General features: G+C 46.1%; 1 protein-coding gene across 5 annotated transcripts in view; it reads left to right on the plus strand.

Moving 5' to 3' along the window:
* The window catches only part of CUX1 (cut like homeobox 1), a 390,333-nt gene extending 376,368 nt beyond the window's left edge, over positions 1-13,965 (plus strand). For all 5 annotated transcript variants that reach the window (XM_008166185.4, XM_065572958.1, XM_065572959.1 and 2 more), the window contains 3 exons: positions 4,641-4,721; positions 9,651-9,715; positions 11,333-13,965. In XM_008166185.4, the coding sequence (XP_008164407.2) occupies positions 4,641-4,721; positions 9,651-9,715; positions 11,333-11,393 (207 nt within the window). In that variant the 3' untranslated portion in view covers positions 11,394-13,965. The remainder of the gene's footprint in view (positions 1-4,640; positions 4,722-9,650; positions 9,716-11,332) is intronic.
* Positions 13,966-22,385: the final 8,420 nt, after the last annotated feature.

Below are 22,385 nucleotides of genomic sequence, written 5' to 3' on the forward strand. Positions count from 1 at the left end.
GTTAGCAGCCTCAGGCTCTGGGTTGAGTGCTGTAATGCGTTGATAGTCCAGCATGAAAGGGGTTAAGCATCTGTGATTGTTGGCTACAGTACAAAAATATACTGTATTAAAAGCAAAATCGTCTTTGCACCATTGGCATAGAATCCAAGCAAATGCCAACATGAATATGGATAAAGTGGAATGCTAGCGTCCCAGTGAACTGATGCCACTCATTTGCAAAAAACTGACGTAAGGGAGTTATTCCTCTGGCTATTTAAGAATCGAATCTTGTTTTTACAGTCGTGATCTCCATTGCCCTGAGTAGCTGAAAGGACATCAGCAAAGGATTGGTTTGGTTGTGGGTTTTGTTTCTTTAATTCCATCCTGTGAAATCCTCTGGTAGAATTTTGGAGGCTTAAATGAGAATTTACTTGTGTCCAGTATTTGTCTCTGCCGTTATAGCGGGGATAAATTCCGGCCCCGTGTTTGTAAAACAATTCCATCCTGGATGATGATAGGGGTTTCAGGTTTTCCCTGGCATCCTGAATGTCCCAAAGGAGAGGGCTGTGGAGATTTTCCCATATTAGTCACCAGCTTAGATATGACCCAGGTCAGTAGTGACTGAACATCGTTAACACCTGACAGCTGTTTGACAGTGCTCTAAAAAAGGACCAGTTTGATGGCAACACAGTTCTTACAAGAACAGGTGTCCACATCACAATTCGCAATGACATCCTGGCCGGGATTCAATGGCCATGGAGGCTGAATCTCTCTCTCTCTCATCTTTACCAGTGACCCTGCTGGGTTGAAGTTTAGGCATTTTAGCAGGGTGGTGTAGATGCCCATGTTGGAGATACATAGAGATCTCCAGCCTCTAGGCATAGCTCCCCAGCACAGATTTCATGTAAAGTATCTAATGTGTACAAATGTCATCGGTCGCTTACCTTGAAAAGGCTCAGGTGGGGGTTGCACAGGACCATATTTCACAACCTATGATGGGAAGAGGTGAGTGTTAGTTACGCAGGAAAAACCTGCATCCTAGAATGCCACCTCCTGTTCTATAGTAGAGCATCTTGAATGCTGCTCACTAGTGTGCAGTAGAGGGACATCTCTGGGTACCCCAGGCAGCAGAGGGCCCCAGTGAGAGATGCCTACCTACATGCCCACCCATCAGCAGCTCAGGGTCTAACCGTGAGAAACCAGAAAACAGGGGAAACTAACTATTAACTGGGGAAAAACCCACCCAGTCCTTTGATAAAGACAGGAGCGGCCTCTTGGGGCATCCTGAACTCCTAATGGCTTGTGTTTTTCTTCAGTGTGAGGGCCAAGGGCTTCCCTCACTGGGCACAGCCCAAGTCAACATAGGGACTGTGAGGCCTTCAAAGCACCAGCCTCCGTGCCCACTACCCCATTTCCCCCACTGCCCTCTCCAGATGTGCTGGGTATTTCGTCTGGGGATCCATGTAGTCATAGTTCACAGAGCCCTGCTCTTGCTTCCAAACCCTGGCTGTGCTCCAGCTGCACATGGACTGAGCACGCTTCCCTGCAGTCTGCTCCTTCCACAGCCTCACGACCGCTGTACTGGTTCTCCTTTCCCTTGGGGCCAAGGCCCTGCAGAGCACAAGGCAGGTTTGGGCCATGCTGTGTTATCAGCCTGTATTACTGGCCCTAAAACTGAATTCTTTTTTGCATCGGTAGGTTTAAGCTAGACCTTTAAGGTCATGTTTGGGGGGTTTTTTTTGCAAGTGCATCATAGTAAGAGAATTTTTTAGATGCAAATCTCTTCTCTGCCTCGGCTTGATGTAGGATTTTCGAGCGGACGCTGCCTGACAGCACTGCAGAAGGTACCCGGTGCTGTGCATATTGTACAAAGTTCTTGCCAGGCCAGTACTTCAGTCTGCTCTTAGAAAGGGACTTCCACAGCAGCAGCAGGGAGAATCATGCTGGAATAAAGGGGGCTCGGAGGAAACCTTCCCTGCAAGCAGCTTGTCCCATAAGAGCCTTGCAGAGTTTTTTGCACCTTCTGTTGAAGTTCTTGGTCCTGATCTGTCAGGAGGACACTGATCTACATGGTCTGATCTAGTCTGGCACTTGCTATGTAAAGGGCACATTTCAGCCAAGAACAATTATTTTCCCTGTAATTTTTTTCTTCTCATTGCTGCTGCTAATTAATGACATAGAATAAATTCACCTCCCTGAACCCAGGAGAAGGAAGGCGCAAAGGGGCTGGGAAATTTGTGTAAATGTAAATACTGTGTCTAGGCTGAGCTATGAAAACTGCCTTTGAGACGTGTCTGAGCTGCTGGATCCAGATACAAACTTCCCCAGAGTGTTTGGATCTGAGCTTTGCTATTGCAGATGTCAGGGTGTGAAAGCCCCCTGAAATCATCACCTCCATTAGCTATACAGCAACTGGAGGATGTGTGTAGGGCTTAAACTCGCAAGGCTCTGGCTACTCATCTCAATCTAGCAAACACTTACGCACCTGCTTAACTTTCACCATGTGAGTAGTTTCATTGGGTACATCTACACAGCAATAAAAGAACCTTTAGCAGCAAGTCTCAGAGCCCAGGTTAGATGACTCGGGCTTACGAGGCTAAAAGTAGCCGTGTAGATGTTGGGACTTGGGCTGGAGCCAGGGCTCTGAGACCCTTCCCTCTTGCAGGGTTTCAGAGCCTGAGCCCCAATATCTACACTACGCTCTTTAGCCCCGCAGCCTGAATCCGATGACCAGGGCTCTGAGATCTGCCGTGGATCTTCTATTGATGTGCAGACCTACCCATTGCTGCCAAAGCCCTGAGCCTGCTGGGGCCAGAGAACTCATCACCTTGCAGGACCGACCCCTTAATCATACCTTCCGGGCTCTGTTTTGTCTGTCTGAGCAGGTGTGCGGCGCATGCTGCCTGGGGTATAAAGCCACAGAATGAAATCTTGTTTATTGTATTTGGAGCACACCGGTTTGACACACTGTTTACAGGTTTGGTAGGGCTGCTTGGATTTACAGAGAGAAAGGAATGTAAGTGGGCCAGAGTGAGACGCAGATCTGGAAAACAGAATGAGGCAATCAGGAGAATGATCTTCCTTGTCCAGGTACGAAGAACTGGTTACCTCTGAAACGTGCAAGAAAGATTTTAAAAGTAAACAACTTTAAACAAATATATGGTATTCTGGCTCGCCCAGGGAGTCAGGAATGGAACACAGAGCATTCCTCATCTAAATCATCTGTAGGAATCCAGCCAAGGCTGGTAGGGAATGGAACTCATCAGCATATATCAGCTGGCAGGAGGTCTGCTGGGAATTTCCAGTCCCCCCAGGGCAAGAATCTACACCTCAGAAACGATGATTGGAACCAGCTGGCAGGTTTGGAACCAGCTGGCAGGCCCTACAGAAGGGCCAGGAACTGAATCCTTTCCTCACTCTGGATAGAGTCATATTCAGGTTAAGATTGAGGCCCATTGCAGGGAAATTTGCACTGCTGCTGCCCATGTGGTACCTATTCCATGGACTTCAGCCCCGAAGGCCCGAGGAGATTAACTGAGGAGCCAGTCTGCAGTCCAGCACTCCCATAACTAGCCGGTAGAGGAAGAGAATATGACCATAACTGCTGTAGAGACTTGGTCTATTGATGAGCATGGTGTAATGCCAAGGGCTGTCTGTCAACATGTCATAGGACTGAGTTGCTCACCTGCTTTCCTCTGTTCTAGTCATCCAGCATGTGAGAGAATATCACAAATCAAAATCCCTCAAGCTCAGACATTGTAAATGTGTGAGACTTAATTATTAACGTGACTCCTCTCGGAAATGATGGTGAATTGGAGGCAGGGCCTGTGTCTAGGTCAAGGGGGAAATGAAATAAATTGGCAGTACAGAATAAACTAAAAGGGACGGGAAAAAATAGGAGGATACAAACATATCGATGTCCAATATGTTAAAAACAAAATGGAGGCCTAAAGTCTGTGCGTAGGCACGAGTGAAAAAATGGTAAAAATCTTGGACACACACATTTGTGACCAGGGAAAGACTGGAGACCTGCAGAGCTTTTCCAGTCCAAGGGGTAACAGTCACATGTTAGACTGAGCCGGATCCGTATGCGGCTGAAGGCCCAATCCTGCATGATACTGAGGGACTCCTAATGAAAGGCTGAGAACCCTCAGTTCTTATGGACCTCAGCTGAGAGCCATCAGTGCCACAACTCCAGTACAGACGCTCACCCTCTGTTTGATGTGTCCTTTTTCAACTGAGATCTGTTTACTCGCCTTGAAGGATAAAGCCTCTTCAGGGTAGGAGCTTAAAGAGGGTCAGAAAGAGAGGAAGGGTTCCTGTGGAGGATGGCTCAGACCTACCTCAGGTGCCAGCTCTGCCACAGACCCTGTGTGACCCTGGGCAAGTGACTTGCTCTCTCCTGCTGCCTCACTTCCCCATCTGTAAAATGGGAATCAAAATCCTTCCTTTCTCCCCCACTTGTCTGTCTTGTCCACTTGGACTGGAAGCTCTGTAGGGCAGGGACTTTTTCCTGCTGTGTGTGCGCTGTGCTTAACACACTGGGGGCCTGAGCTCAGCTGGAGCCCCGCTAGTAGTTCATGTAATAATAAAAATAACGTGGCCAGAGTAATTCTGCTTTAACGGGACTGAATCTGTTTCTCCTTCTGATCTTGCTGTAGGGGCGGCTGATCCTGTCCAACAAGACCGCTCGCACCATTGCATTTTTCTACACTCTGCTGCTGCATTGCCTGGTCTTCCTGGTAAGTGTTTTGGTCTAAAAGGGGAACTAATGACTGCTTACAACTGCAGGAAAATACCCCATACAGTGCTCAGCTTTTCATTTTAAACCAGTAGACGTACTCTTGCCTCTTCCAAGTAAATGTGTGATAGCCCATGCGTCAGTGCACCAAAAGGCCTGTGTGAGCCAGGGGACACCTAGCACGATGCATCCACGGAGATGGGGAGACAGAGGCACCGAGGTGGGAAGTGACTCACCCGGAGTCTCCGTGTGTAAGTGGCAGACCTGGGACTAGAACCCAGCTGTCTCTTGATATCTTTCCCTGATCTAGCTGCTAGGCCGCGTCGTCTGTGGCTACACTGCAGTAAAAGACCCGTGGCTGGCCTGGATCAGCGGGCTCGGGCTAAAAATTGCCCTGTAGAGGTTCAGGCCCCAAACGATTGGTTCAGTGCTGCAGGGTTTTTATTGCAGTGTAGGCAACATACCCTGAGGTCCTTCCAAACTGGCATTTTGTTAACATGCTAGTCTCCTCCCACTCTGCTTTCAGATAGTTGCATAGGATTTCACCCTATTTAAATGCAGGAGTCCTTGGGAATTCCTACAACTCACCAGCATTAGGGCAATCCATCCACTGGGCATTGAAGGCTTTTATTAATCTAGTCATTCAACATGAAGTTCAGAGTGTAAGAAATTTCAGAAAGAAGAAATGTCCCTGGGACCCAACAGGCCGGTCTACGTTTAGCCCACTGTGATCCCATCTTCTTGCTTTCTCACCACGTCCCTTAATCTCTTCACTCTTCAGAAACAAATGGAGATGGTTCTTGAGCTCAGTCAGTCTCTGCTTTGCCTTTCCTGGCAACTTACTGCCATCTTTGCCTTACACGCTGCAGGTTACAGTTCTGCTAGTGATTCCTTCTATATTTTTAGATTCTTGTTCCTTTAGTTTCTAAACATTTCCCAGTGTAAACACACACACACACACACACACACACACACACACACACACACACACACACACCTCTCTTTCATAATGTTAAAAGTCTTAATTAGGTCACTGCAATGACTCCTTTTCCAGAGGGAATAATTGCCAACTCCACCGTGGGGAAAAGTCCTATGGAACTTAATAGTGTTAAAACCAACCTGGGTTTAAAATCCTGTAGAATTGTAAAAGTCCTATAGAGGTGAATAGACAATGATCTCCTTTCTGTAGACATTTTAAAATTTAGATCATCCGATAGGGTTTAATAGAGAATTATATCCTGGCTATAGACTTCCATAGGTTGGTTTAAAAAGTTACCAGTCTCTAGAAATATCCCATAAAATTCCCTGCCTAGTAGCTGTGTTGCAATAGCCCCTATGAAAGCTGCCCACACCGTATTCCCCAGTAGTAGCAAACACTACAGTATCCTTGAATGCTGTTGTGTTTTGGACAAAGGCAATGATGGGCTGCTTCGCGAGCAGTGATCAGCCAACACACAGCATCTTAGATGTGGCCGTTTGGAATTCTAGCCCTCACTGCATAACTGGAAAGAAGTGATGCTGATGTGCTCGCTACAGTCTTCTGGACTTGGTTTTGCCTTTTTTAAATGCAGCTGTGCCTAGTGACTTTTCCACAACCACCCCACAACGTCTTCTGACTGATCTGCATTTCCAAAGGGAGGAAGCTGCCAATTGTGGATTTGCCTTTCCCAGTCAATACGGCCCCAATCCTGTGATCAGATCCAAGCAGGAAGCCCTGTTGACTTTAACGGGGCTCTGCATAGGCATAGACAGCCTCCTGTGAGGATCAGTTTGCAGGATATGGATGTATAGTCCCAGTATGATCCAGTGGAGTTGGGTGGCTGCCCACTCAGACCAGACAGATAAAGAAGGCCTTAATCTGGAAGTTCCCTTGTGCTCAGGGCTGTGTTCACAGCTGGGTTTTTTCCCCTTTTGTGAATTTCAGTTACCCCTAATTTGGAGGCCTGCTGAATCTTATTTCTGGAATTACAGTATTTCCCCAGTGGCAGGATAATGCTTTTATGAGTTGCACAGGAGGTATTCGCAGCAGATGCCCAGGTCTCCAGTTTGTATTTGTAGTGGCCTTGTACTTTTCTGTCTATCCTGTTTTGAAGTTTTATTTACAGAATTTCTGGGGGCTTATCTGTCAGGGCAGGAAAAACTCATCAATAATTAAATGAGACAAGATGAAAGACAAACGAATAGCACAAATATTTCTCTCCAGATTTTGTCAGAATAAAAAAACAACCTGCTGTCATCTTGTGGGGAAGAGAGCAAAGAAAATAAAAAGTTAAGCATCATTAAAGTTTAAAATGTAAGCGAAAAAATATTAGGCATAAGAATTGCACGGATGGAATAATCTCATTCTATCTAAACAGAACAAGGCCAGAGCTGCAAAGCCTTTGACACCAATGCTCCAACTGCATACACGTAACAGTGGGCTGGATGAGTCTGTCTGATCCACTTCTACCGTTTGAGAAATGTCTTTCCCCTTAATCTAGAAACAGAGGCCTTCACCTCCCTCCATCTGGCTTCCTTTCCACAAATCTTTTCTTTCTTCTCCCTTTTGTGAATTTCAATTAACCCTAATGTGGAGGCCTGCTGAATGGTATTTGTGGAATTAGAGCATTTCCCCGGTGACAGGATAACCTTCTGACAAGTCACAAAGGCATTAGCACATCAGCTTCGGCAGCAGATGTGGAGGTCTTCTGCCTGCATTGCAGCCCCATTGTGCTTTTCAATGAAGTCGGTTGTAAAGTTTGATTTAAATCATTTCTCCACCCCCAATCTGCAGAATTTTAATATTTAAATACATTATATGTGTAATATCAAAGATGGTCAACAGACCAGTGAGACGTACAACAGAGGCCACCATACTACAGCCCTGCTCTTCATTAATGGAAGCAAATGGCAGAGAGGTTGTATCTAGACCTACGCGCCAACAAGCTAAACATTTCAGAAGATAGCACTTAGACTGAGAGAGATCTGATTTTCAGAGGTCCTGAGTAACCTAAGCTCCTGTTGACTTCAGTTGGATTTGTGGGTGCTCAGCGCATCTGAAAATCAGGTCCCTAGAGAGGCCCTTTGCACATTACTTCTGTTGAAGAGTTTAAAGAAGGGCAAAAAGGGATAGAGCCCTTCTTGTTGACATGAGAAGGCATCATTGTTTTGGCTTGAGAACTGCTCTTTAGCCGCTTACCCATTGGCTCAGTGGAAGGCACTGCATATGCTTCTATGGCTCTGTGAGTGGTACAGTGAAAATCACTGTTCATTCATGGATTTCAGAACACACTACAAAGAGGGGCAAGGTACAATATTCTGGTTTTATAGCTGAGGGTAAGTTACTAGCCCATGGTCTCAAAGCAAGTCCATGGCAGAGCCAGAATTAGCGTCCAAGACTCCTGACTCTCAGTCTAGTCAGGGCCGGCTCCAGGCACCAACCCACCAAGCTTGTGCTTGGGGTGGCACCTAGAGGGGGGCGGCACTGTGCTCCGGCTCCGGCCGCCAGGGAGAGCGGGGCCACAGCCGGGGCTCGCCGCCCTCCCCCCGGCGCTCTGGCTGCCGGGGAGAGCGGAGTCCCGGGCGGGCTCGCCGCCCTCCCCCCGGCGCTCTGGCCGCCAGGGAGAGCGGAGCCCCGGCCGGGGCTCGCCGCCCTCTCCCCGGGGCTCCGGCTGCCCTCCCCTGCCGCGCGGGGGGGAGGGACGCGGCCGGAGGCTTTTTTGCCTGGGGCGGCAAAAAAGCCAGAGCCGGCCCTGAGTCTAGTACCACACCAGCTGGACCATACTGCATGAATGTAGCCTCTTCTCCTGCTAACTCTCCAGTTTATCTCCATTCATGGATTGTAGGCCTTCCCGTTCCTGTAGTCTTATTTCCTCCCCTTTAAGTTGCTCTGTTTACAGAGACCCTCTGCACATTACAGGTTGCGAATTACAGCATGCAAAACTAATCCAAATTTGGTGGGCAAAAGTCCTAAAACTCAAGGGAGGGGAAATTGAAGCTTCTGGTTCAGTTCTATTTTCTAAAGATTAACAACACTAATACGTAATAATGTCGTATATTTAAATCTCTTCGTAGTGGTAATTCAAAACTGTGTTCCTACCACACAGCTCTTCCTTAATGTGCTCTTTAGTCATGTATTGAAAAATTCCATATTCTTGACTATGTTGAAATCAACCCACTAGATCAGGGGTGGCCAACCTGAGCTTGAGAAGGAGCCAGAATTTACCAATGTACATTGACAAAGAGACACAGTAATACGTCAGCAGCCCCACATCATCTCCCCAGCCCCGGCAGTCCTGCCGATCAACCCCTCCCCCTCCCTCCCCGCACCTCCCACCCGCCATGATCAGCTGTTTCGCGCTACGCAGGAGGCTCTGGGGGGGAAGGGAGGAGCGAGGGCATGGCAGGCTCGGGAAAAGGAACAGGGGCCTTGGGGGAAGGGGTGGAGTGGGGGCAGAGCAGGGGGTTGAGCAGTGAGCACTCCCCTGGCACCCTGGAAAGTCAGCATCCGTAGCTCCAGCCCAGTCTATGCAAGGAGCTGCATTATTAACCTCTGAAGAGCCACATGCAGCTCCGGAGCCACAGGATGGACACCGCTGCACTAGAACATACATAGTTTATGGCTATGAAAAGCCAAGAGACGTGTGCATCCAAAGCATGCCCTTACTATTCCACCTAGCCTATTACTGTGTGCGTTTGATTGACTGGGGAAGACAGTTATTTCTTTAAGGCTGTAGCAAACATTTCTCTAACAGAAATGGAAGAATCAGACCCTGTGGTTATGTAAAGCAATATAGCATCGCAGAGGGTTGGTCATCAAAGTCAGGTTGGTGGCTTATGCTGAGAGAAGTGAGATGCTGGTCACAGCTGCACTAATGTACTGAGCAGAAAGTAAATACAGGGGGCCTCCCGTTGCAATGGGAAACAGTTAACAGCATTTCTTATTTCCCAGGTACTCTACAAAACTGCTTGGAGTGAGAGCGTGGGAAGGGACTGCGCTGCTTACTGTGCTAAGAAGTATGTATGAAAGCAGGACAATTCAGTACAATCCAGATTTCAAAACAGTTACTGTCTTGAGAAGAGGAGCAATGTTGATTTAACCCAGGGGTAGACAACCTATGGCACGCGTGCCAAAGGCAGCACACGAGCTGATTTTCAGTAGCACTCACACTGCCCGGGTCCTGGCCACCAGTCCGGGAGGCTCTGCATTTTAGTTTAATTTTAAATGAAGCTTCTTAAACATTTAAAAAACCTTATTTACTTTACATACAACAATAGTTTAGTTATATATTGTAGACTTATAGAAAGAGACCTTCTAAAAACGTTAAAATGTATGACTGGCACGAGAAATCTTACATTAGAGTGAATAAATGAAGACTCGGCACCCCACTTCTGAAAGGTTGCCGACCCCTGATTTAACCAGAGGAACATTTGGGCTTGCAGTCGCTTTCTAAACACATGGTCGCATTAAATTGCAGTTCTGTTCTGAAAAACAGCACCTTATTTCAGCAGATCAGTTCCCTGTGACTACTTTTAAGAGTCTTATCTAATGTCTTTAGTACCAGAAGTAAAGGCTGACTGCTTTTGACTCTTGATAGCCCTGTAAAGGCAAAAACAGTTCAGACAGAGCGAGCTGAATTTTGTTCCTTCTTGTGCATCAATAGAATTGTTTATTAAGTTCTAATCATGACACCTTTGTCAGCAATCGCTAATAGGATTTTAGAGATGGAACCGAAGCCTTAATGTGATGAAGAGGATGTTTTGCTGGTGAAGATGCCCAAGAATAAAACAATCCAGGCTCAGCTTGCTGGAGGGACTGTTTTACTCATTAGAACTGCAAACCTTTAAGACAATAAACCCAGAAGCCCACTGTACCATATTTACACAGGCTTTATAGAGCAGAACAACATGTTAGTCAGTTTTGAAATTAGCTGCGGAATGACACACATCTAAGAGATCGATTAAGTTGGAGACTAGTGTTTTCAGTAGGTGAGGGCCCAATCCTGCGACACACATGTGCATGAGTAATCCTCTCACGTAAGTAAGGATGTGATAAAGCTGGGTGAAGATTTTCAGCCACAACTTTTTTTCCACTGAAAAATGTAGATTCAGATTAACTGAAACGTGGAGAAATTGTGTCTAATTCACCAAATGGTTTTGGTTAAAAATCCCCACAAAATAAAAATGGGCTATTTTTAAACTACTTTGTTTCAAAATGTACTTCCATTTTTAAGTATTTAAAAAAAAAAAAAAAAAAAACATTTTGTTTTGAGTCAAATGAAACATTTTGAACTGAAATAAGCTTTTTTCCAGTTTGCCAAAAAAAATTCATGTTGGGTCAACCCAACATGGATTTTTTCCCCAATGGTTTTGGAATGGCTAGCTAGCAAAACAAAAAAAAATCCGTTATTTGCATCGCCCCATATGTGAGTAAAGATGTCAGGATCAGGTCCCATGATTTGTTTTCAGCTGCTCTGACTAACTCTCAGGGATTTTCTGGTGGTGTAAAAAAGGCTATGCTCCTGATTATGAAGCTGTTGTTGGAAGGGCAGTCTGGCTTCATACTGATTTCAGTGTGTATTGGGTCTTGCCATGGGTTTTGTGCTGATTCATTATTTAACTTGTTCTTTTCAGGTATGCTGATCACTTGCACAAGTTCCACGAGACTGGAGACAATGGCGACATGTGGCAGTGAAGGCTGGAATCGAGGCTCTTCACATCCCCAGGGGACTGTTAATTCCATCAGTAGCATTTGGCCACACTTGTTTCCTGTCCCTGCTGTGACCATTGTGCACAGACAGCTGCTTGACTTGAACCTTCTAAGATTACCTTTGCGCTTTATAAGATGGAGAAGCGGTGATCCCTTCCCCACTCTGACACTCGTAGGTTAGAAGCAGCAATAATGGAGTGTCATTTTGCAAAACCTAAATATAAGGAAGCAGATTGCATCTGGAATCGTAGGAATTCTGTGTATTTTCTTGGGTGCTGGTGTCTGAAACTTTAGGAATCTCCAAAGTAACGCGGGGAGAATTCATCCTCTTTTCAATTAGATTTGCTTTACAAACCTGTAGGAGGTAGGGGACTGTTCTGTTGAGAGCTAACATCTTCATGTAGCTTTTGAGGGCTGGGGAACAGGCTGGGACCTTACTTTGATGTAACCACCACCTCGTAACCTCTTCAAAGTCCAACATACTAGCCTGGCTAAACCTCCCATGAAATAGGGAAAACTGACCGCTTGAAGTTACTGGGCTGGTATTAAAAAAAATTGTTCATGCTCCAGCAAATTCTTGAGTGATCAAAGACTACAGATTTTACTAGACTTTGAAATGGCTTGTTGCAAGAGCCTACAATAAACTGTCTTACCCTTTGTGAGGTCAGTCATCCAGAGACAGGAAAACAGTGTTGCCATCCTGCTGTATTTCTTATTGAATTAAGATCTTGTTCAGCTCTGTATTTAATCTAATGTGCATTTCTTGAGGCCTTTGAGAGTGCTGTCAAGTAAAAGCAGACAGGCTTTTTTATTGGCGTTATTCAACTGGAGACTGACTCACACTTGAAATGGACTCGATGTTTAGGATTTAATTGGCATGAGGGAAGGGTTGCTAATAAGCATGGAGCTCATTGGAAGTGCAGTGGGCACTCTCGGAGAATAGAAATGTTTCTGCTGTGCACTAGTTGCTTTGCTGCAAAGGATGTGTTAGCATAATGCAAGATGTCTGACGGCAAACTTGCTTGCATTGCCGCCTGACCGGTAAGTGTCTGACCCTTCTGGGCTGCTCTTCAGCTTGAATGAGTTAATTGTTGACCGTGGGTTATTTGGGGGGGAAATGTGACTGCTCTGCTAATAAAAGTCATTGATTTAGTTGGGGAAAACAAAATACTTGGTAAACTGATTTATATAGAGCTTGTAAATTTCTACTAGCATTCCACATTCCTGCAAGGTGCTGAACACCCTCCGCTTCTATTGACTGCCGTGATCATTGCAAGTACTCAGTACCATGCCAGATCAGGCCCTTACTCTATAGTTAATAGCATGGTCCATTCTTGCTCAGTTAAAATCCCCATTCTGGGCCAGAAGAATGTTGTTGCCTCTTGGTTAATATTGCATAGCACACCACACGCATGTGTAGGTAAGTGTGGTTGTATAAATAGAATACGCAGTCAGTGATAAGACTTTCCATATGCCATGAGCAATGAAGTTCTATTTATAGTTGCTCAGCCTAAGAAAACAGTAAAATATTAATTGCAGTGAAGAAGATAATACACCAGGACCAATCAGCACCTGTCTATACAGAGAGGTTCAAGAAGACTGGGGGCTTGTCTAGGAGAGAGAAATCTGCACTGGATGTGATTACACTGCTACAGACCCTCATCTAGCCACATTGTTATGGTGGAAAATGGCATGTGCACTAGTAAGTTACTAGTGTAAATCCTGTTTTACATTGCAGTGAATCTACTGGGGATTTGCACCCTTTGCAACGACATCGAGAGAGCAATAGCAGCCCAAAAATAAAATCAAAATAGGCCGGGGCTAAGTATTGGTGTGTTTGTTAAAATGAACGGGACTCTACAGTAAACATGCAGTAATTTCTTAAGAAGCTGCAGCGTATCTGAGCTGCAGCATTTTGTTTGTTGTCACTCTGTTTCCTCTCTTTGAATAACTCAGTGATCAGTATTTCTTCTCAGAGATTGTGATCAAAACACAGCCAATTTTCCATAGATTTGTATCCAGCTCAGGTCTGTGCTGCTGCTTCAAAGTAATGTTTATCAGCATTTCTAAGAGGAAGGCAACTTTATCGGAAAGCACTCCAGCTTGCTAGAGATTATGCACGCTCTCAGGGCCCGATTCTGTGCGGTGCAGAGCACCTTCCAACTCTCATTGATTTCAGGGGCAGCATATGGGGCTGAGCACTTGCAAGATTGGGACGGTCAAGTAGACGTGAGCTCTCAAGGACCAGAGCAAGTTAGGGGTGCTTTTCACATCCTAAAAGATAATGATCTTTATATACAGAATAAATAGGTGTTTTGCTGTACTCGCTAAAAGAGCAATCTTGATAAGAATGGGATATTTGCTATGTTAGGCTAGTTTCTTTTAGGTTTCATAGGGAAAGTCAAACTGACTTTATTTAGAAGCTATATTGAGTGTATTAGAATTGCAAAACCTGCTTAGAAATTGGCATATGTAATCTTTCATTCATAAAGGATTTAAAATAGATACTATTGAGCTATGCAAGACGTGATCAAATAAATCGAGACATGCATCAAGACTGATTTGCCTTTGTGGTTCTGTTTTTTACGATCAAGCCGCCTCCCAGTTCAATTCCCAGCTACAGGAGGACAAAGTTTGCAGCTAGTTTTAGAAATTCAGTCCGACAGCTAACGTGACTGTGTGAGGTCTTGCGCAGTCGGAAGGAGCAGCACCCCCAGCCCTGTGAGGCAGCCTTGGTCCCGGCTGTGTGAGGACCAGGGCCACCTGCAGTTGAGATGAAACATTCTTTGCTAGGTGTAGACAGTGGGGAGAAAATACCCCACTATGGAGGTGGTAGGGCCATTGCTGAATCCCCTCAGTGCCCAGGGATGAGTAGGCACTGCGCCTCACAAGATTTTATATTTATATTTTAAAACAAGATCTTCAGACAGTTTTAAGGGGTCAAAGGTTATTTTTTAATTTAAAAAAAACCCTCAAACCAGTTCTATTTGCTTTGCTTAATTTTGGTGGTGGTTTTTCCCCCTTTCTAATTTTCCTTTCATCCATGACCGAGCCCAGATTTTACACTTCATCCATTTACATGCACGTCTCCTCGTGTATTTGTATCAAATGGTCATGGGCAGCCTCCAGCTCTCTGGAGATGGCAGGAACACACATCTTGTTGTGGGGTAGCAGACAGTGTTATCTGGTTGGGATTAAAAGGGAACAAGGAGGGAGAGACACTGGCTCTCTGCACAGGTCCAGAGGTGGGCAGGCTTCTTACAAATGAGTATTATCTGTTGCATTCCAAGCACTAATAAAATAGCCAGTTTCAGATAGAATTGTTTGCTCCTATTGTGTCTTGCAGCCTGTTTTGGTCACCTCCCCCTACAAACACATTCCCACGGCCTCTTCGTGCTGAATGAGTCGTCACAGACAGCGTTGAAAAGGGAAATGTTTGATGGGATGATCATGAGTAAGGCTACGAATTAGTCACTGAATCCGTGACTTCCAAAGACCTCCGTGACTTCAGCCCTGATGGCTGGGTGCTGCAAGGTCCCGCCGTGGCAGAGAGCTGTGAGGTACCCCTGCTGCCTAAGGCAGTGGTGTCCCCAAACTCCCAGCCGCTGTGGGCAGCAGGGGGGATCCTACAGCCCCAGCCACAAGTGGAGGTGGGGGAGGGCTGGAGTTCCCAGCCACCTGGCATTTTTAGCATGGATATTTTTAGTAAAAGTCAGGGACAGGTTATTGGCTTCCATGAATTTTTCTTTATTGCCTGTGACCTGTCCCTGACTTTTACTAAAAATATCAGGTGACAAAATTTTAGCCTTATTCATGAGACAAGAGTTTGACTTGTGAGCATCAGCTTTCAACCCAGTTTTCTTCTCAGCGGTTGGTTTAGTGTCTGCACCGCAGAACTGCAAGACAATTCTCCCAACACCCACAGGGGCTCAAAGGAAAGGGGAGGAAAATGCATGGCTAGAGAAACTTGAAGGAAAGTTAATGCCTGCAGGCCCCATGTCTGCTTCCTTCATACCCCCTCTCCATTTACCTGCCCCCAGGCCTTTTAAGCTAAGAAACTGAACTAGGAGCTGTTAACCAGCTCTAGACAGCAGCAGCTCACAGTTGCTGCTGAAAGACGTGTCATTTTTCTGTTGAAGTTCCACAGGCAGAAGTAATTCTGTTACGCTGGTGTAAACACAGTAACTCCATAGTCACACGGCCGTTAACAGAACAGAATCCAGCCCAACATGTTTATGCTCTTTTCCCTACTGTTTTCTCTTCGCCTTCTATTGGGAACTACTTTGCATCACCGACGGAAACATTACATAAATCTCCAGCCCTCTGTAAGAAAACCCCCACGCCATTCTAATACGCCAGGGACTGGGAGAGGCATCCATTTGTCAGCCAGCGGTGACTTCTCTGCCATCAGCCGTAAAGCACACCTGAAGTGTGCACCAACAGCCCACTTATGTCCCATTGAGAGTTTCCTGTTATGTTGCAATGACCTCCCTTTCACCTGCTCCAGTGATAGTGCAAACCCAAAGCCCCAGGGGCTGAAGGAAGGAAGAGCGGTCACGTGTTTGTAGCCTCTTTAGAAATCTGTTTCTACAGAAGTCTCCCTATCCACAGGCTCGCTGGCCTCTTGGTCACGGTGTTCCAGGCATAGAGGAGGGAAGGGGTAATTGCAGCAGCTAGCTCTAAGATGGAGGCTTACAAAGAACCAAAACCGCTCTTCAGCCACTTGGTAATTTCCTGTTAACGCTTACTCCAGTGGCTTAAACACACAACGTCACTCCAGGGCTCGGGGCCATTTCAATAGAACGGAGGGAAGCGCTCCAGGGTGGGTGCTGGAAGTAGGCATGCCGCACAGGAATCTTGCAACAGACTTGACTTACAAAAAAAAAAATCGGGCACTTCAGGCAGCACCAGCCCCTTTGGAGAGAGAAGAACTGTCACCTCCTAAAGCTCTAACCATGCAAGCCAAAAATCATTAATTATCAAGGGCAAGGACAGCTTGAATTCAGGAGGACTCGGAGGTCCTGCCTGCATGTATGTGCCAGAACCCCAGGCAAGGTTTTGGTGAGTGTCAGATGCTGCTGGGTTTCAAAGCTTCTCAATGGCCGTCCGGTGCCCTCTGGAGACATGTTGGGAGAATGTCCCTTACAATGATGTTCAGAGAATTATATGCTGCACGTGCTGTCACCGGTTGAGGCCCAGTCCAATGGAAAAGAGAATTATTCAAACCAGGCAGGCCAGGGTTTATTTACTTGATTAGCAAGGCAGATGCCATTGCAGAATAGCAAAGAGACAAAAAAAATAGTTGTCTCACTGAACTATATTTCACTTGGCAAGAGCGGCCAGGCAGGGGAAGCTTGGTTGTGACTCCAGAAATGCCCCCTTCGTGTCTATCATCCCCCTGGGCCTCAGTTTGGTCTCCATAAGACGGCTCAGGAAAGTTCAAATGATTCCCCCGGCCAGCCTATGAATTCTGAATGGACCTATCGTACATTTTAGCATTGCCAAGCTTGTGACTACATCAGCAAAGTGGCAGGGCCATGATAGCAGGGAACAACTAGACCTGTGATAAATGATTAATATTTATCATTTGTATTATTGTAGCACCTAGCCGCCTCCAACATGGGCCAGGATCCCATGGGGCCAGCGCAGGGCACAAACAGAGCAGAAACACACTCCCTGCCCCTAAAGACAAATCCTCATAAGCAAACCTGTCAGCTGCTAACCCAACGTCCGTTCAGCTCAGCCAAGGTTCTGCTGGCTGAGACTGGACCCAGGTGCAGGTCCGTCTGTCCCTCTATGCTGCACACAGGCATGTAAAGACGTGAAGGACTAGGGAGGCTGCATGCAGACGCTGCTGCCCTCTCCCCAGCAAAGGACAGCCAAAAGGAAACCCCAGCTCCAGATACCTATTGTTTGGTTCCGGTTCTTACACTGCACGCACCAGCCCTCAGGACAAAAGTATGCAATCTAGGAGAGGGTTGGAAGTGAAATTGCAGGGTTTGGACTCGATACCAGGTAGTAATCCCTAGCTCTGACCTAGCCCCTTTCATCCATAGATCTCAAAGCATTTTTCAAAGGCGGTCAGGATCATTATCCCCATTTAACCGACAGGGAAGCCGAGCCACAAAGGGACTAGGCCAAGGTCACCCAGCAATAAAACCCAGGTCTCTTGAGTCCCTGTTCAGTGCTCTATGCACTGGGCAACACTGCCCAGGTAAAACACAGTGGGTCTGGTTAGCCCTGGTACAGCATAACTGGTGAGCAAGCTGAGGACGTGGGATGCATGAGTCTCCATACCCTTCCTATCCCGGCCAGATCGGTCCATGAACTGCTCTGCCGTCACTGTTCTTGCCCTGAGTCAGATTTTCTGGGAACAATCAAGTGACCAGAGTTTCTGTTCTCACTTACAGTAAAACTGAAGTGAGTCAAGTGCTATTCAGATTGCCCTGGGCGTGTGCCCTCCTCTCACGTGAAAGGCACGGCTCTGCAATGACACTACTGACGTGCATTGCGACATGTGTGTCACTCGACAGCACAGACTTTTAGGAACTTTTAGCACAGGGCTGAGTCTAACGCAGTCAGCCATAACACAGAAGTGGTGGCCAGAGCCCCGATCTCATCTGCTTCCCAGCCTCAAGGACAATCAACCTTGCCAGGCCGCACCCACCCACCCCTTTCCATCCTCCCTGCTGGAGACAGGCGACTGGATCAGACTTCTCTGGGCACTGAACACTCTGCGTCTCCAGCTTTCACATCCACTCTGCTTAGCTTTTGCCACCAACGATTCATTACCCTTAACCAATCACAGGCAAGAGCCAGAAGCAGACTGGCTTGAAGGTCAGCGTCCGTCCTGCACCAGAAACTAGTGCGAGACCATTTCCCCAATCACACACACCAAAGTGGTTGCACTTATATGGGCACATCATACTTCAATTGCAGGTTGTGATTTTCCACTTGTTACTCCCACCTTCCAGAGGAGCTTGGAGCACTTAAGTAATTGGCGAAGCCTCACAATCCCCTTTGTGAACTATTAGTCCCATTTTACAGATATGGCAACTGAGGCACAGAGGCATAAATGACTACCCCAAGGTCACGTAGTAAATCACCCTCATGAAAAATATGTGCATATTTCTTTGGGGCTCTTCTTCAAGACTTCTTATTGTAGCCCATAAAAATTACCTACCTACATCACTTCTCACCACAGACACTCCTTACAATCCACTTCCCTCTCAATCTCTCTTCCTCTCTCTGAAATCACATCCCGTTACCAAACCAGTAATTTAAATTTCAGCTGCTCACTGAACGGTAAGCTACAAATGACAAAAAATTGGGCTTTTCCCATTGTTTGTTTTCAGATTGGGCAAGCACTTCATTTCCCAATTACCGTGAAGTGGAGAACTGAAGGTTAATCATATCGGGTTTTTATCCCATGCTACCCACAAATGAGGTTTCAGGTTTTTTTCTCCAGCTTGTCTAGTCTAATCCTCTTCCCATGGAGAATGGCTCTCTACAGCATCTTCTGGATCATCACACACACTAATCCATCAACTATGCTACATCCAGAAAGCAAACTCCAAAATTTTGCTGATTTGTGCCAAGTGGATTTTGACAAAATGAAAGGATACAGCTTGACTAACTTTCAGTGAACTGTTTAGTTCACATTATTAAATAAGAAACCACTGAAAGAACCACAGATATCTCCTTAAAAACAACAAGGCGTCTGGTGGCACCTTAAAGACTAGCAGATTTATTTGGGCATAAGCTTTCGTGGGTAAAAACCTCACTTCTTCAGATGCAACCAGTGAGGTTTTTACCCACGAAAGCTTATGCCCAAATAAATCTGTTAGTCTTTAAGGTGCCACCAGACTCCTTGTTGTTTTTGTAGATACAGACTAACAAGGCTACCCCCTGATACTAGATATCTCCTTAAACTCCTTCACCAGACCATTCAATGACTTTAACACTGGGGAAGCTCCTAAGCCCATCTTCAGGATTTGAGTTACTTGCCCTACTAGATAAGTGATATTTCTTCCTCTCATCGTCAAGAGTAAGCTACCAACTACTGGAACTCAGAACTTCCTGGCTCCCAGTGTTCTTGTCAGACCACCGGACTATTATCCCTAAGAACAGTTATTTTTGGCTCGCAGGCTCAACCATGGCTGCTTGAGACGCAGCGTGTGTGTGTGGGCACAGTCCCAAGGGTTAATTTTGCTAATTTAATTTGGAAGAGCAATTTGTCATTAAGTGCCTTGAAAGAAAAGAGTTTCTGCAGCAATTTGCTCTCGCTCAGTCTTTTAAATTTGATTATGGCAAACAATTGTAATCAGTATTGCCATACATTCAGGAAAACAAAGAAAAACCCACACTCTGATACGCACTTAACCTGTGTCTCTTTCCTCCTGTCACAAGGATCCAGGCCAGTCAATTTGTGTGTCTCATTTCTGAATCATAAAATTCTACCAAGGGAGCTTGGATGGCTCCTAGGATACAAGGGGTGTTCAGATCTAGGTCACTAGTTTAGGTTTGGCCTCAGGCAGAAGATGGCCAGTCTCTGGATGAAAGAAGCCAGTGCTTTCAGTCCAATTCCTACATGGGCAGGTGTTCATGGCCAGGACTAGGTGCTCTTCTCACCTTTAGAGGTGGTCCTTCCAGAGCCAGGCAGGATAGAGACGTTAGAGCACATCCTTGCTGTATGTTTCTGGGGACGAGTGGACCTTCTACCACTGGGACTGTCCAGCCCGCATGTCACCAGCCCTAAGTTTCATTATTAAAATCCCATTTACAATCAAACCTGGCTCTACTCTCTGACTAGAGAGAGAACCCTATTAAAAGAAATACAGAGCGATGGTCATTGTCATAGATGCAATGCAAAGTGCTACACGAACCACAGTCATTACAGCAGAGTGGGGAGGGAGATGAGTTTGTAAATGAAGCATTGGCTATGGCAGCGTGAAGTCAGAGAGCAGAGCTAGGATGATGGCGTTTTCCAGAGAGAGATTCAGTGAGGAACTAGTGGATGCAGACTCGGGAGGGAGTTGCAGAGTTAGCGCAAAGAGGAACAGTGTAGAAAGATATGGTAATGTTCACACTTAGTAGCTGTGAGATGCAAACAAACCATATCACAATAGGACAATGAGGGCAGTGCTGTAAAAAAAAAACACAAAACACCAAGCTCTCTCTAAAAGCCAACCTACAAGGCACCCCTCACTGGTTCCCAATCTAAATGGGTTTCCATAGCCACTAGCAGGCAGACATAGAAGTGTTTTCCCATGCACTGTAAATGGGCGAGAGAGATCAATAGGATTCAAATACAGCTGAATGAAACCAGCACACTGCATTTAATACAGGATGTCACCGTGACTCCTGTATTGACGGCATACCAGGAAAGGCACTTCAGAAACATAAATATAGGCCCAGCCAATGCCAGGAGAGATGTACTCACCCTTCCAGTTTATTCTAGGATCAGGGTATGTTTAGTAAACTATGAAACACACCAGATAAACAGGCTGCCCAGGGAAAATAGGAGTTACTCAAGTCCCAGAGGAACCAGAGACATGCTTTTGGAACTTGTTGGGGTTTACAAAGGTGGGACTCATGTAGCAATGGCAAGCAGATGGGTCAGTATTCATGATGAATTTGTGACTTTTTCCAAGGAAACAGCACCTGGCATTTTGGAGAGGGCCTAGGTTCCTTTTTTTCCCTTTTATTCATAGTTACAAATGGGCATAACTTTAAAGTTAACACCGTTCTCGGGACAACAGCTAAGTAGCCACAATCAGAACCCATGGGGCGTTCTGCAGTCCTCCCGACTGTTAGTTGCCGAGAAATAAAGGGTATGACATTGTCCACCAACCTTGTCCTCTGTTTAGGTTTTTCTAAGATACAAATAATAAAATAGTGCAGTAGCCCCGAGGCATCCCGTTCTGCTAGGTGCTGTACAAACACCGAACAAAAAGATGGTCCCTTGTATCTTTCATGGACAAACTCTTTCAAGACTCTGATGTTTATAATGTAAAAACCATGCAGTAGCTATAGGCTCAAGCAATCTTCTGTAGGCCAGCACCGATGGACAACACCCACTCTGGCCCAACCTTCACCTCCAGAAGTAGGGACAGAGGGGAAGGAACGCCCCACCACCTGCTGGAAGGGGGTCCCAAGCTAAGCACCAAGAAATAGAGGCGCCCAGTGGCACCGGACGCTTTGACAGTCTTGGCCCAGATGTGCACAGTGATGAAGTTAACGTTGCTTCAAGAACATCCAGGTGCCCTGCGTGCTCTCCATGCAGAAGGACACTTTACGCTGCTCTAGCTCTTTCCAGCCAAGGAGCTCAAAGCAATTTAGAGATGCTAATTAATTCAAGCTGTTTTGAGAAGCTTTTGAACATTTAAGACCTGCTCCTGTGCCACATTCTTTGCACCTCCTAGGTTCTTACACCAGGCCCTTTTGGAGACAGGTGTCCGCAAGATGCCTGATCATCCTGCAGGCGCTACCATGCTCCATAACTATCCCAATGGAATCTCAGCGCATCTGAGTGCCAGTGGGGGGGCAAGCTATTTCCTCCTCAAGCATCTTGGAAAGTGGGATGTTAAAGTGGAAAGGGGTCAGAGAGGAGCGACAGGCATGTGTTGATGTCTGGAAAACCTGCCACACAATGAGAGTGTACCGAAGCCAAGTTTATTTAGTTTATCCAAGAGAAAATTGAGACGGGAGTTGAACACAGTCTATGGAGTAACCTAAACAGGAAGATGATTTCATATCGAGCAGATAAAAGATCCCAATGGCTGGAAGCAAGTCAAATTCAGAGTAAAAAATAAGGCACACTTTTTTTAATGTGCAAGGGAATTAATCACTGTAACAACTTATCTAAGTCCGTGATGGATTCTCCATCACTCAGAGTCTTTAAATCAAGCCTGGATGTCTTTCTAAAAGACACACTGTAGCTCAGGCAGAAATGATGGGGTTGATGCAGGAGCTGTG

This window comes from Chrysemys picta, chromosome 19, assembly GCF_011386835.1.
Source record: "Chrysemys picta bellii isolate R12L10 chromosome 19, ASM1138683v2, whole genome shotgun sequence".
In the NCBI taxonomy this organism is placed as follows: domain Eukaryota; kingdom Metazoa; phylum Chordata; order Testudines; family Emydidae; genus Chrysemys; species Chrysemys picta.